The sequence below is a fragment of the Bufo bufo genome, chromosome 1 (assembly GCF_905171765.1).
Source record: "Bufo bufo chromosome 1, aBufBuf1.1, whole genome shotgun sequence".
In the NCBI taxonomy this organism is placed as follows: Eukaryota; Metazoa; Chordata; class Amphibia; order Anura; family Bufonidae; genus Bufo; species Bufo bufo.
Genome location: NC_053389.1, coordinates 623,018,162 through 623,032,211, shown reverse-complemented (window position 1 = coordinate 623,032,211; position 14,050 = coordinate 623,018,162). Strand labels below are relative to the sequence as shown.

Here is a 14,050-nt window from a genome sequence, read left to right as displayed (position 1 = left end):
GCCATTTTATTTAGCATTCTGTCTTAAGAATGCTATTATTTTCCAGAATAACCATGTTATAACGGAAAATAATAAAGTGAAGTTCGCGTCCCTATTGACTATAATGGGGTCCGAGGTCAAATTCGGGTCCCGAACCCGAACTTTCACCTGAAGTTTGGCCAAACCCGGCGAATCTGAACTTCCACGAGTTTGCTCATCCCTATTCCTGCCAGAATAACAGAGAGATGGATTCGGCAAACTAACTACTGACCCATTATTCCTGCACATCCTCCAAACAATGGAGACAGAAGCCAGTAGGCACAGAATGTCTGCCTGCTTAGACTCTGCCCATCATGTAGGCTAATTGTTAAAGGAAACTTGTCATCAGGTCCATGCTGCTGACCTATGGCCGTGCCCATCATCATTATAGAAAGCTATGTTTTAGTCTGAAACATTTTGGAGTTTCGGAAAAAAATGTAGGGGCACATTTATTCAGACCGGCGTTTTAGATGCCGGTCTTAATAAACCCCTAAGCTAGCGGTGGTTCCGCCGAAGCTATGAAGAGGCTCAGGCCTCTTTATAACTTCCGCGGATCCTCCGCCAGTTCTAAATGTAAGACAGCTTCCTTGCTGGCTTACATTTAGACCTTTTTCTACACCTAAAACAGAAAATGGAAAATGAGACGGGCCGCCTTCCCCGCCCATGCCACGCCCACTTATTTAGACCTGGCATGAGTGGGAAGAAGTTGCAGATTACGGCGAATTTCAGCTTAATAAATGACCCCCCTAGTTTTATTAACACGCCGGGTATGGTATGGGGAAGTGTTCAGGGACATGGAGGAGTCCACTGTGCTGTTTCTTACCACCCTGCTTAGCCTGATTAACAAGTCTCGTACAGTGCAGGGAGAAGCCACACACTAGACTCGCCTCTCAAAATCATAGCTCTCTGTCATAAAGGACACTATTGGAATGTCATGCTTTCCATAGTTTAAATAGCATGAATTGATGGCAAGCTCTCTAAGTAATTTCTGGCTTTAACCCCTCATAAACACAGCCTATTTTGCATTTGGACCTGCAGTCGTCTGATTGCATGTATAATACACTGCAATACTCCTGGGATTTGACAAGGGAATATAAGGCATATCATGGAGTACTTCCAGTAAGTCTCCATACAGAAATGGTCTCTTTAAAGGGGTTGTACAGGCTTTTACTATTGATGACCTATCTTCAGGATAGGTCATCCATATCAAATTGGCGGGGGTCCGACACCCGGCACCCCTGCAGATCAGCTGTATTAGGAGATAGCAAAGACCACACACCGTGCACGTGAAATCTTCCTTCTCTCTTCCTGTTTGCTGCTGCGGTCTGTGTTCTTTGCCACAGACAGCAGCGGTGAACAGGAAGAGAGACAGGAGACGGCACGTGAGCACTGCGTGCACCGTCTCCTCATTCAGCTGATCGGTCTGGGTGCTGGGTGTCGGACCCCCGCCGATCTGATATTGATGACCTATCCTGAGCATATGTCATCAATAGTAAAAGCCCGGACAACCTCTTGAAGGAGTACAGTACATTTGTTGTGTTTTAAAAGAACCAAGGCTGGTATCACACACAGAATTTAATTGCATTTTTCCCATAAAAGCTGCAGCTAGACGTTACGTCTACATACACACTTTATTTTCGCTGTTTTCGGGGGATTTTTTCTAGGGTTAAAAAAATAATACATCATTAAAATATCGCATTTTTATATACTTATTTGAAAAACTCAATAAAAAATTTAATCTAAAAAAATAAATAAAAAATACTTGAAGCACATGGTGTTTTGCATAAGTTTAAATGCAGAAAAAGTGTTAATGAAGGCCTCAATATTTCATGTGGACTAAATTAATGGTTTAAACCAATGTTGATAAAATCGTCTAATAAATCTTTCATTCAGTACCATTTATAAACGTATTTACCGAAATGTGTCTCCTAGGCGGTCCTGAAAAAATGTAAAGCCTTCTTTGTCAACCATGACCAAATCTCCAGTGTTAAAATAGATATCTCCATTTTCAAATACATTGTAAAGTTTCTTGTTTTCTGTCTGGCTTCTATTTCCTGCATATCCACTAAAGGGATTTCTATTAATATGTTTTGCAATCAGCAGTCCAGTCTCACCTACGATACAGTAAAAATATTAACCATTAACTTAACATATAAAAAACTCCAGGTAAAACTGGTATTTTGTGTTATGCCTATTACAGGCCTGAGGCGTCAATGCATGGCAATGGGATTCTCTCCTTGGTGTTTGCATCTCTGTGTCATGCAGCCTAACCCCCGGGATCTGTACTAGGCCTGACACTATAAGAATAGTTCTGCCTGGAGTGATTTTAAAAATCCAGTCTATCACAACATTAACATGACGCTATCATTGGACGTTCAGACATCATCTGACAGGTTTCTTTTATTGTTCAGTTATGTTTTTGAATCCAGTGTAGAGGCCTTATAACAGTATTTTAGTCAAGTTTAGCTTGTGGGAATGTCCGGGAAATATAAAATGTCCAATGGAGAGCTCATGATCAGCCACCATTGAAAGGAAAATTGAGTATTTTTAAAAAAAATTTCCATTGAAATGAAAGAGACCAGTATTTATGGGAAAACTCTTCTATTAGGTTTGCCCTAAAACACTTAAATGAATTCATCGTCTAAATCAGACAACACCTTTGAAGACTTATAAATACTGTATCTGCATAGGGCTTATAGACTGAGGATTAAAGGGGTACTACAGAAGGTTGATTTTTTTTTATCATTAGGAAGTACCCCAATTATTGCTTCTATGTGATCAGTAGGGTTTAGTAGAAAGAGATAAAAGCTTTCAGATTCTTACTGCTTTTTTTTAAAATCTCCCTTAGGCCTCTTTCACACGAGCGTGATGGATTAGGTCCGGATGCGTTCAGGGTGCGTTTAGTAAAACTAGCACTATTTTGCAAGCAAGTTCAGTCAGTTTTGTCTGCGATTGCGTTCAGTTGTTCAGTTTTTTCCGCGCGGGTGCAATGCGTTTTGATGCGTTTTTCACGCGCGTGATAAAAAACTGAAGGTTTACAAACATCTCTTAGCAACCATCAGTGAAAAACGCATTGCATCCACACTTGCTTGCGGATGCAATGCGTTTTTCACGCAGCCCCATTCACTTCTATGGAGCCAGGGCTGCGTGAAAAACGCTGAATATAGAACATGCTGCAATTTTCGAGCAACGCAGAACTGATGTGTGAAAAACAACGCTCTTGTACACAGACCCATTGAAATGAATGGGTCAGGATTCAGTGTGGGTGCTGTGCGTTCACGTCACGCATTGCACCCGCGCAGAAAACTCGCTCGTGTGAAAGGGGCCTTAGTCTGAGAGAGTAGATTTCCAAGGAAATACTACAAGCTCATCGTTGAAAGTTTATAAGTTTATAAAAATATGAATGTGGAGGATTTGCCATTTGTGCCTTTGAAGATAAAATTGTGCGTTAAAGGTCTATTAAGTTTTGGGGTGTTCTTTTTCTTTTTTCCTCCTGCACCAGGGCTGTAGGTTGGGATAGGTGTGATGTGTCTGTAAATGTATTTAGTTGATGGAGAGTTTGTTCCTGTAGCATGTAGCAGGACAGCCCCATTAACTTAGGGAACACCTCAATTGGGGAGTGGTAGAGGCTGGTAGGGATGGTTGGCGACTTTGGCAATATGATTGATGTAATCTTTTTTTTTGTATGTAATCTCAACAAAATAAAAAAAATCCTTAGGAAGCACTGCTGTGCAGAGAAAAACTATGAAAATGCATTTTTGGAATCATGGGGCTCCCATCCCAACCATCAGACCCCCACTGATCAGAAACTGCTGGCATATACTAGCAATATGCCACCACCTTCTGTAATAGGAATACCCATTCAATGTTTTCTGGATTGTAATATTTAGAGCATTGTAAGAAAATATTATAATTAGATTAGCTAAGGATACATATGTTACTAACCTAATAATATGGTTATTTATAGCTCACTTGCAACTGACTTCATTAGTGGTAAATAAAATAAAAATCAACACAATTGCATTTCTACAGATTGATATAAAGACCTTCACTCTGTTACAATTTTTCTTAAGTGTGATTCTGACATCCAGCAAATTATATGGAAAGCAGAAAAGCAGTTATCTTGACAGACAAGAGCATCAAAAATGTATTATGTAACAGTTCAAGTACAGAAACATGTCATATTTCCCACTGAGCTTTTTACTAGTACCGCTGTCGTAGCTATAGGAATCGCAGCGGGGGCCTAAGCAAGGGGGGCTCACAGGGTCCCCTTTGCCAGTGGTGCTTCATGTGACGGTATCTCTGTATCTCACCGCCTTGTAATTCCTTAGTTCCAATTAGTTGAAGAATCCCCCATTCGCCAAATAAGAAATCGCTGGTAGCGCTGAATAATTCCACATATGAGCCAAAGCTGGATACTGGAACAAGACTTTACTGGATGCACTTCACATTCAAAAATACAATTTCTTTTATCCCCTGCTGCCATGCAAGGGAGACACCCACAACAAACATACATTAACCCATAACACAAAGGTTACAACCCACATAACATCCTCCCGTCTGCCTGTGATATAATCATGGTACACCATGGTTAACATAATCATCCCAGGCAGGACAATACACAATGTCCTCTGTCCTGGAGACAACCGAGTTGTAATTCAATTATCTCTCAGGACAGAGGGCAATCGCCAATACACACAGAGAGACAATGGAACAGACATCACTACTCAACTTATACAATGTCCCACCCTTTACAATACACGACATAGACATGTAACATATCCGAACCTGGCACGAATTAGACCAGGGTTCAAAAGTTAGTGAAAGTCTTTTAAGCAGGGAGCGGAAAACATGCGAACCACCATAGAAGGGCATCCTTTACACTTCACTTTTCACTTTATAAGATGCAGTGCAGGAGGCGGGGGAGTAAAGCACTGTGAGCACTGTACTTACCGCACCTCCCTTCTTGCTCTACTCAGGGCCCGTGCTGCTGTGTCCTGCCGGTCTACATCATTAGGACGTACAGAGCGCATTATGACCTGACTCTGCAGGCAATCAGATGACTGTGCAGCGCGGGACCTGAGAGCCGGGGAGACTGTCAGACCAGGAGAGTGGCAGTGGAGGAGGAGAGATAAGTTAATTTATTTATTTTAAAGTCTGATCTGTGATCTGATATGTGGGGTCTGAGAGGTCTAATGGGGGTCTGGAGGTCTGGTGTGAGGTCTGTTATGGGGGTCTGGAGGTCTAAAAGGGGTCTGTCTGGGGTCTTATATGGGGGGGTCTGAAATGTCTAATGGGGTCTGGAGGTCTGGTCTGAGGTCTGTTATGGGGGTCTGGAGGTCTAAAAGGGATCTGTCTGAGGTCTGATATGGGGTCTGGAGGTCAAATGGGGTCTGAGAGGTCTAAAGGGGGTCTGGAGGTCTAATGGGGGTCTGGAGATCTAATGGGGGTCCTGTCTGAGGTCTAATATGGAGATTTCTGATATGGGGGTCTGATCTGAGTTCTGAAACGGAGGTCTGAAATGGGGGATCTCAGAGGTTTGATATGGGGGTGAAATCTGAGGTCTTAGATGGGGGTCTCATCAGAGGTTTGTTATGGGGTCGGTTCTGAAAGGTAAGAGGGTATTGCTACTGGGGAGCTATGGGGAACACGATTACTAGTATGGGCACAATGGGGATATTATAACTATTGGGGGCACTGTTATCTACCAGAGTGCATAGTGTTAATTATTTCTATTAGTAGGACATTTCAGGTGGACTGTTTCTATTGTATTAGGGGTGGCAGGATGAGTGTTCAGAAGGTGGGAGGAGGATGGAAAAGCAGGAAAATAAGATGTCTGTTTGTTAAACTGCAGAGAGAAGAGATGGCTAAAATAAATAATCATGGTGGTCTGGTATGAATGGAGAAGGAGTCTACAGTGAATGTCTACATCAGAGGAGACATCACTGGATGTAAGAGGTACATATGTGGCGCTGTATTCTCCTGTATAATTTGTAGCTCTGTATGTAATGTTTTCCAAGTATGTCTTTAACCACCAAACTGGTTTGCCGGAGTCCAGCTCCAGCAGTGCGAAAAGTAGCTAACTATAGGGGGGTGGGCTGCTTTAGATGCTGCTATCTGCTAAATGGTAGCAGCTAGAAACTTGTTTGAAAGCTCACAGTCCAAAATAACAGCTAAAGTCCAAGAGAGCCCAACAGAGAAGAAATCACTGTTAGAAATCAAATCGGGAATAATCGCGGGTAAAACCTGTTTTTACTTTCACTTTCAGCTGCATTCACAGCATCCTGATTTCTATCAGTGATATCTTCCCCTGTACTGAATATATTGCTGTCATTCTGGTATTGTCTGAAAGCTTGGAATGTCAGCTTTCAGCCAATACAAAGTCCATATATAGCTGGTACCAAACCAGAGATATGAGCAGTTAAAGCAGCCCCCCCCCCCCCCCCCGTCATTCTTCTATTTTCTGAAAGCTTGGAATGTCAGCTTTCAAACAAGAACATTGGCATGTTTCGGTTGTTCGCTTTTTACTATTGATGAACTATCCTCAGGATTGAACTATCCTCAGGATATCAGATCAGCTGTTAGAAGAGAAGGCAGCATTCACACGAGCAGTGTAATTACAACATGGCATCCCCATTCACTTCTATGGGATGGCTCCGTAGTATACTCTTGAACAGACGGAGCCATCCCATAGAAGTGAATGGGGATGCCATACTTGTAATTACACCTGCTCACAGCTGCAATTGCTCTAGCGAGCAGGTAAAAAGAGTAGAGAAGGCAGTGTTTTTTTAAGCGTTGCCTTCTCTTCAAACAGCTGCTCGGCAGGGTGACTGGGATATGTCATCAGTAGTAAAAAGAGGACAACCCCTTTAACTGTAGGTCTGAGGGGAAGGGGTAAGGTTGAGAATTTGGAATGGGTTGGGGGGCGTTTCCTCAGGCATTAGAAAGGCTAGGTGCTCCCCTGCCCCTTGCCACAAAGCACTGGGGGGGGTGCAAGCAGAACTCTTGTACCAGGGCTCATGAACCTTTAGGTACGCCCCTGACTAGTACAAATATGCATACCTCTTTCTACTCTGATACAGTGTCCTGCAGCATCTCGAATCGGTTCATCAGTTTCCACATCAAATTTAACAATTTCAAAAGGCTGAAGAAGCTGAAAAATATAATGTATGGTAAGAATCAGACTTCCATGCTGTTCTTTCCAATTTCATTATAAGTATTATATAATCTATTAAGCCAACATGCACACGACCGTATGTGTTTTGTGGTAGTCACGAAAATACGGATACAGGCCGTGTGATGCCACATTTTTTGCAGGCCCAATAATAGAAATTCCTATTGTCTTTAATGGACAGGAATAGGACATCTATTATTTGTGGGACAGACACACAGATGTCGATAGCCCAAGATACAGAGCTTGTTAAGAGCTCATTTCCATCCCTTTCTTTCTATCTATACATATTGTTGAAAGAGTTGGCCACCTTCTATGGATTTTTTTTTGTAGACACCCCCCCCCCACCTGGCCAGACCTATCAAGGGAAGCATACTTATTTTCTCCCCATTGCTGGGTCCCAGTTCATCTCTCCCTGGTTTTAGCTGTCTCTCTTGGGTCCCCCTCTGTCAATGTCTGTTTTGATGCCGCTGTAGCCAATGACTGGCCACAGCAGTGACCTGACCCCCTTTCATCACGTGACCAATTGACATGACGTAAGGTGGTCAGGTCACCGTTGCGAGGGCGTCAAACCGGATGTTGACAGTGGGGGAATGGCCAAAGCCAGGGAGCGAAGGAGACAGGACCCAATAGTCTCTCTAATTTCTTTGGAAACTTCAGGATACATTTTGAATCAATAGAATCAGATTGCTCAGACTGATCCATTTCTATCCTGTTGTTATAATTTTTGAGTAGAAGGTACAAGGTGACGGGCTTAAAGATATCTATCTAAATGACTGATTAAGGCTACAAGGCTGCAAAAAATACGGACAGCACGCGTATGTCATCCATGTGCGCTCCACATCCAAGTGAATGTTCAGCAAAATATTGCACATGTTCTCTTTTGGTTCGTATTGCGGAAAAGAATAGCCATTTCTATAAGGAACTTGCAGCATACAAATGGACGGTGTCCTTATTTTATGTCCTTATTTTGGGGGTCCTGGGGAACTGAAAAACAGTTAGCCTCTAGCATAAATAGGAGGATTGGTGCTGTAGCTTCAGGCCTGCCTTAATTTGACAACAGTAATTATAATATCTGGTGGAAGACAAAATTTGAGAAAATGCTTTCCTATTATAATGTATAGAGTTTGACCATGTGATTGGCTGAATGGTGCCCTCAGCTACACATTATTAGGCCTTAAAATCACAGACCCCTGAGGAATTCAGTTCATCCAGTGATACTTGCTGGGCTGGTCCTGTGCAAGCTACTGGCTCCAGTACCTTGACTTCCTGGGATGGAAGATCTTCTGGCTCTCTGTATCCCTCAACCCCTTTTAACAAATAAAACTCGACCACGTGACTTGTTGTAAAAAGGCCGTAGCTTAAGTTTATTAACAATATTAATCAAAATATTAATCCACCAACATGTAACTTTTCAAAACGTGAAGGGATCCTATAAGGCAATCCAAGTGAACTATGTTCGCCCCTCGCAAACCTCCTCTTACGATCCAGGTTTAATCTAACTTTACCCTCGGCCGCACTCACCGAGCCAAGGGCACCAACTCCTGAAAATTAAACCCCTGCCAGGCTTTTAGCCCAAACAGGATCCCCCAGCTTTCCATTCACCACAACATCCTAGATGCACGCCGCAAGAGAGGGAGCCATGCACCTATCCAAGTTTTGCATCCCAGGATCCATCTTCTACCTGCTCGCTACGACAAGAGCAATTTAACGAAACCACCAAAAACATAAATTATGGGAGGGTGGGTGGGAAACTTCTCTACACTTTCAGACAACCTAAAACTCCTCCCATCCAGCTTTAAGTACCTGGCGTGAATCTACTGCTCCACCTCCCCAAAACTCCTCCCCTGCAAACTCACACTATCACAGTATTAACCCCATGTGCCACAACCTTCCACCAAAGTCATGCAGTATTTCGCTAAGGCTGCGCCCCGCTCCATTGCTTTTCTTCACGGCAATTAATCTTTGGATGTCACTTATTGCTCCAGGACCTTTTATCCCACGTAATCTTTGGATGTCACTTAGTGCTTTCTAATTTTTTATTTGGATCTGTTTTTGCAGTTTGGCATTCATGCTTTGATTATCTTGCCTCACTGTCTTATGATATACAAGTGACAGACTTCTTATGCTCTGGTCCACATGGAATAAATAATAAATGGGGGCTTTTGTTTGCACTTAGGTGGTGGTAATCTTTGTTTTTGGGTACAATAAAATGTACCTATATTTTGTACCTTTATATATGCTATTATATTATTGTGATTTTGCATTTTAGTTTGATCCCTGTATAATTCAGGTTCTCAAAATATTCAGTGATTGAGTTTTTGAGTGCTATTAAAACTAGAAACTGCAAAGTGATGCTTCTTTGGGATAAAACAAAAGAGACTACATTCAACTTTCATCCATTGCCATAATTCATTGCAATATCTGTATATTTTTAATTGCATTTAATGTCTTACCTTTAAGAAGTAGTTGTATCTTCCCATTGCACCTTCTTTCTGTGTGTAGTTTAAAAAGAATGCAACCCCTTCTGTAGCTCCATACAATTCATATAGTTTGATTTTACCAAAACGATCAATGAACTGCCGCCAGATCTCTGGTCTCACCCCATTGCCTATAGCAAGACGCACACAGTGATCGGTGTCATTGTCTTTCTAGAAGAAAGAAGAATGATGGAAAATTGAAATTGTTAGAGGTTTCTTCCTGGGATGCAGATATTAAAAAGATTTTCTAGAAGGTAAGCACTAAAGAACCTTACAGAAGTTTGTTTCAAGCAATAATGAATTCTAAACAAATAAGTGATTACCGAGGCTTTACTCACCTTAGAAGTGTTACATAGATATCGAAGTATCTCCCCAATATATTGGAATGATGTTACATTGTATTTCCTGCAGTCGTCCCAGAATTGACTACATGAGAATTTCTTTCGTAAGACACAAGTAGTTCCTACGCAAAGAACAATCAATTTATTCTATATCAACAATATAATATATATATATCCATATATAAGTCATAGTAGAACTTTGCATAGGAGGCATAAGAAAAAACATTCCTCAATGAATGTATTCAGTAGTTCTGTGTAGTACTAATTCTAGGTACTTCTGCCTGAAGAAGCTTCCTCTAACTTTTATTTTATCAGCAACTCTCCTTTTTAACATTCAATGGCCTGCTCTGTATTATAAATTAAATGGACACCCTATGCCCAACCTCAGTTAACTTATTTTTTGCCCTCTTCCGTGTCTCAGCAGACACAGAATGTAACCCATACTGCATCTCTTTCTCACTTTGATTTTACATGAAAGAAAACAAAGGTTTTTCCTAACTGACTCTACAAAAATCCATAAGAAAAAAATTGTGGCATGTTCCAATGCATACTGTATTATGGAGGCATGCTACCCTAGAAGAAATGCATGGAATATGGTCAATGGTCACACACAGTGTGCACCGTGGGTCCAACAAACATGCCTTATGCTTCTGTGCCTTTATGCTGTGTAACATTTTAAGAGTCTCTTAGCAATTTTGCATAGTTTTACATTTATCAGAAAAACAAAAGATGAATTTGTGTACCTGTTTGCATACATCCACGGACTCCAATGAGCAGCCCAGCACTGTGGTAAAGAGGTAGTGTAATGTAATACACATCCTCGCTTGTGAGTCCACATAGCATGGCCACTGTGCAGCTCAAAAAAGCACTCCTTTGTGTTATTATAGCAGCCTTGGGAAACCCTAGAAGAAGAAAACATGGAAATGATTAGACATCTACATTCACTAAAAGATTGGAAGGAATAGACCCGTGCACAGCGGGGTGATTGAGCTATATATATGACATAAATGTTCAGCAGAATATTCTGTGATGCTGAAGGGAAGATATTCATGAAGCTTTATTTTTCAGTTAATTTTACCTTTCTGATGTCTGTATTCAGCTCTTAGCAACCCTATTTTTCTGTGCCTCTATTTCAGCATCTTCCTAAGTTGGCCTCTGTTGCACTTCCTGTCTTGATCTTTGCCCTGTCCTTGAGGCCATCCTGTATTTCCCTCACTTCCCATAACCTCTTGCTCTCCTTACATGAACTAGCAGGATCAATCAGAATGCAGATAACTTTCCCCACTACCCCAGAGCATTGTGTATCCTCTCACATACAGCTAACCAGAGACAGACAAGACCAATCAGAATGCGGATAACTTCCCCCACTACCCCAAAGCAGTGTATCCTCTCACATACAGCTAACCAGAGACAGATAAGACCAATCAGAATGCAGATAACTTTCCCCACTACCCCAGAGCAGTGTGTATCCTCTCACATACAGCTAACCAGAGACAAGTCCTGCAATTACAGGAAATCAATAAGAATTTGTTTTAGCCTCTTAATAGGCATATTAAAAGGTTTTTTTAGGAGCCAAAAATATATATATAGTGTATTAAATAACTTTTATTAATTTATTTTTAGGGGGAAAGATAAACAATAGCAATATTTACATTATTTTGTGGAATTTTTTTATGCCGTTCACTGTGTGGTAAGAATAACGTAATTTTATGTGGGTCACTATATTGATGATAATGTCACACACATTTCCATATATTTTTCTCAACTTCAGCAGCATGTCAGCTCTGCAGCTGCTCTCTCATTCTCCTACAGACTGACAGGGGGTGGGAACTGCTTTAACTGCTCATATCTCCGGTTTGGTACCAGCTATATATGGGCTTTGTATTGGCTGTAAGCTGACATTCCAAGCTTTTAGACAATATCAGAATGACAGCAATATGTTCAGTACATGGGGAAGATATCACTGAGAGAAATCGGGATGCTGTGAATGAAGCTGAAAGTGAAAGTAAAAGAAGATTTTTATTTGATTTCTCCTATGTTGTTTGGACTTTAGCTGTCATTCTGGTCTTGTATGAAAGCCTGGAATGTCAGCTTTCAAAAAAAGACCATGTTTCTAGCTGCTACCATTCAGAAGATATCACCATCTAAAGCCGCCCATCCTCCTCCAGGCACTCAGGGCTGTGCTTGAGCCCAGGCACTCAGGACTGTGCTCCTCCTGCCAGTGCTCTCCCCGTTTCATGTTTATAATACAGAGGAGACGGCCTGCACATGACAATGCTGGGAGAAGAGGGCTGAAGAATAGTAAAGTAGCACACATTTGTGGGAGTTATTATCAGGTAAAACTGAAAATGATAAAATTTTAAAGCAGAAAAGCATTTATACAGCAGGGTGTACTCAGGGCCGTTTCTTGGACCAGGCGGGCCGGGTGGCCGCCAGGGGTGGTGTCAGAAGGGGGGTGCCGGCAGGGCACAGCAGGAGATGAGCGCTGCGCTTCCATTGTGGAAGTGCTCACTCATCTCCATAGTCATCTGTATACAAATGTCTGTGCTGCGGCAGGGGAGGGAGAGGTGTGTCCCCTCCCTGTTCCTCTGATAGGCTGCCAGCATTAGGCCGGCAGCCTATCAGAGGCCGGTGCAGGCGGCGCGATGACATCGTCGCGCCACCTGAGCCAGCGAGGGACACAGGCCGGAAGAGGCCTGCATCGCATCGCTGGAGGAGGTAAGTATAAGTTTTTTTTTTTATATATATATACACTCACCTAAAGAATTATTAGGAACACCATACTAATACGGTGTTGGACCCCCTTTTGCCTTCAGAACTGCCTTAATTCTACGTGGCATTGATTCAACAAGGTGCTGATAGCATTCTTTAGAAATGTTGGCCCATATTGATAGGATAGCATCTTGCAGTTGATGGAGATTTGAGGGATGCACATCCAGGGCACAAAGCTCCCGTTCCACCACATCCCAAAGATGCTCTATTGGGTTGAGATCTGGTGACTGTGGGGGCCATTTTAGTACAGTGAACTCATTGTCATGTTCAAGAAACCAATTTGAAATGATTCGAGCTTTGTGACATGGTGCATTATCCTGCTGGAAGTAGCCATCAGAGGATGGATACATGTTCTCATTCTGTTTACGCCAAATTCGGACTCTACCATTTGAATGTCTCAACAGAAATCGAGACTCATCAGACCAGGCAACATTTTTCCAGTCTTCAACAGTCCAATTTTGGTGAGCTTGTGCAAATTGTAGACTCTTTTTCCTATCTGTAGTGGAGATGAGTGGTACCTGGTGGGGTCTTCTGCTGTTGTAGCCCATCTGCCTCAAGGTTGTGCGTGTTGTGGCTTAACAAATGCTTTGCTGCATACCTCGGTTGTAACGAGTGGTTATTTCAGTCAACGTTGCTCTTCTATCAGCTTGAATAAGTCGGCCCATTCTCCTCTGACCTCTAGCATCCACAAGGCATTTTTGCCCACAGGACTGCCGCATACTGGATGTTTTTCCCTTTTCACACCATTCTTTGTAAACCCTAGAAATGGTTGTGCGTGAAAATCCCAGTAACTGAGAAGATTGTGAAATACTCAGACCGGCCCGTCTGGCACCAACAACCATGCCACGCTCAAAATTACTTAAATCACCTTTCTTTCCCATTCTGACAGTCAGTTTGGAGTTCGGGAGATTGTCTTGACCAGGACCACACCCCTAAATGCATTGAAGCAACTGCCATGTGATTGGTTGACTAGATAATTGCATTAATGAGAAATAGAACAGGTGTTCCTAATAATTCTTTAGGTGAGTGTATATGTACAAATTACAATACTGGCACATAAGGGGGGCTGCTGGCACATAAGGGGGGCTACTGGCTCAGACATAAGGGGGACTACTTGCACATGATAGGGGGGACTACTGGTACATAAGGGGGACTACTGCCACATAAGGGGGGCTACTGGCACATAAGGGAGACTACTGGCAGAAGGGGGGCGCCAGCAGGGCACAGCAGGAGATGAGCGCTGCACTTCCATTGTGGAAGCGCTCACT

General features: G+C 42.4%; 1 protein-coding gene across 1 annotated transcript in view; it reads right to left on the bottom strand.

Annotated features, from left to right (window-relative positions):
• Nucleotides 1-14,050, bottom strand: part of LOC120986240 (very long-chain acyl-CoA synthetase-like) — a 115,513-nt gene that overhangs the window by 28,028 nt on the left and 73,435 nt on the right. Inside the window, exons 4-8 of the mRNA XM_040414707.1 lie at nt 10,754-10,912; nt 10,008-10,132; nt 9,646-9,840; nt 7,081-7,171; nt 1,934-2,132 (exon numbers count right to left, since the gene is read on the bottom strand). Of these exons, the coding sequence (XP_040270641.1) occupies nt 1,934-2,132; nt 7,081-7,171; nt 9,646-9,840; nt 10,008-10,132; nt 10,754-10,912 (769 nt within the window). The remainder of the gene's footprint in view (nt 1-1,933; nt 2,133-7,080; nt 7,172-9,645; nt 9,841-10,007; nt 10,133-10,753; nt 10,913-14,050) is intronic.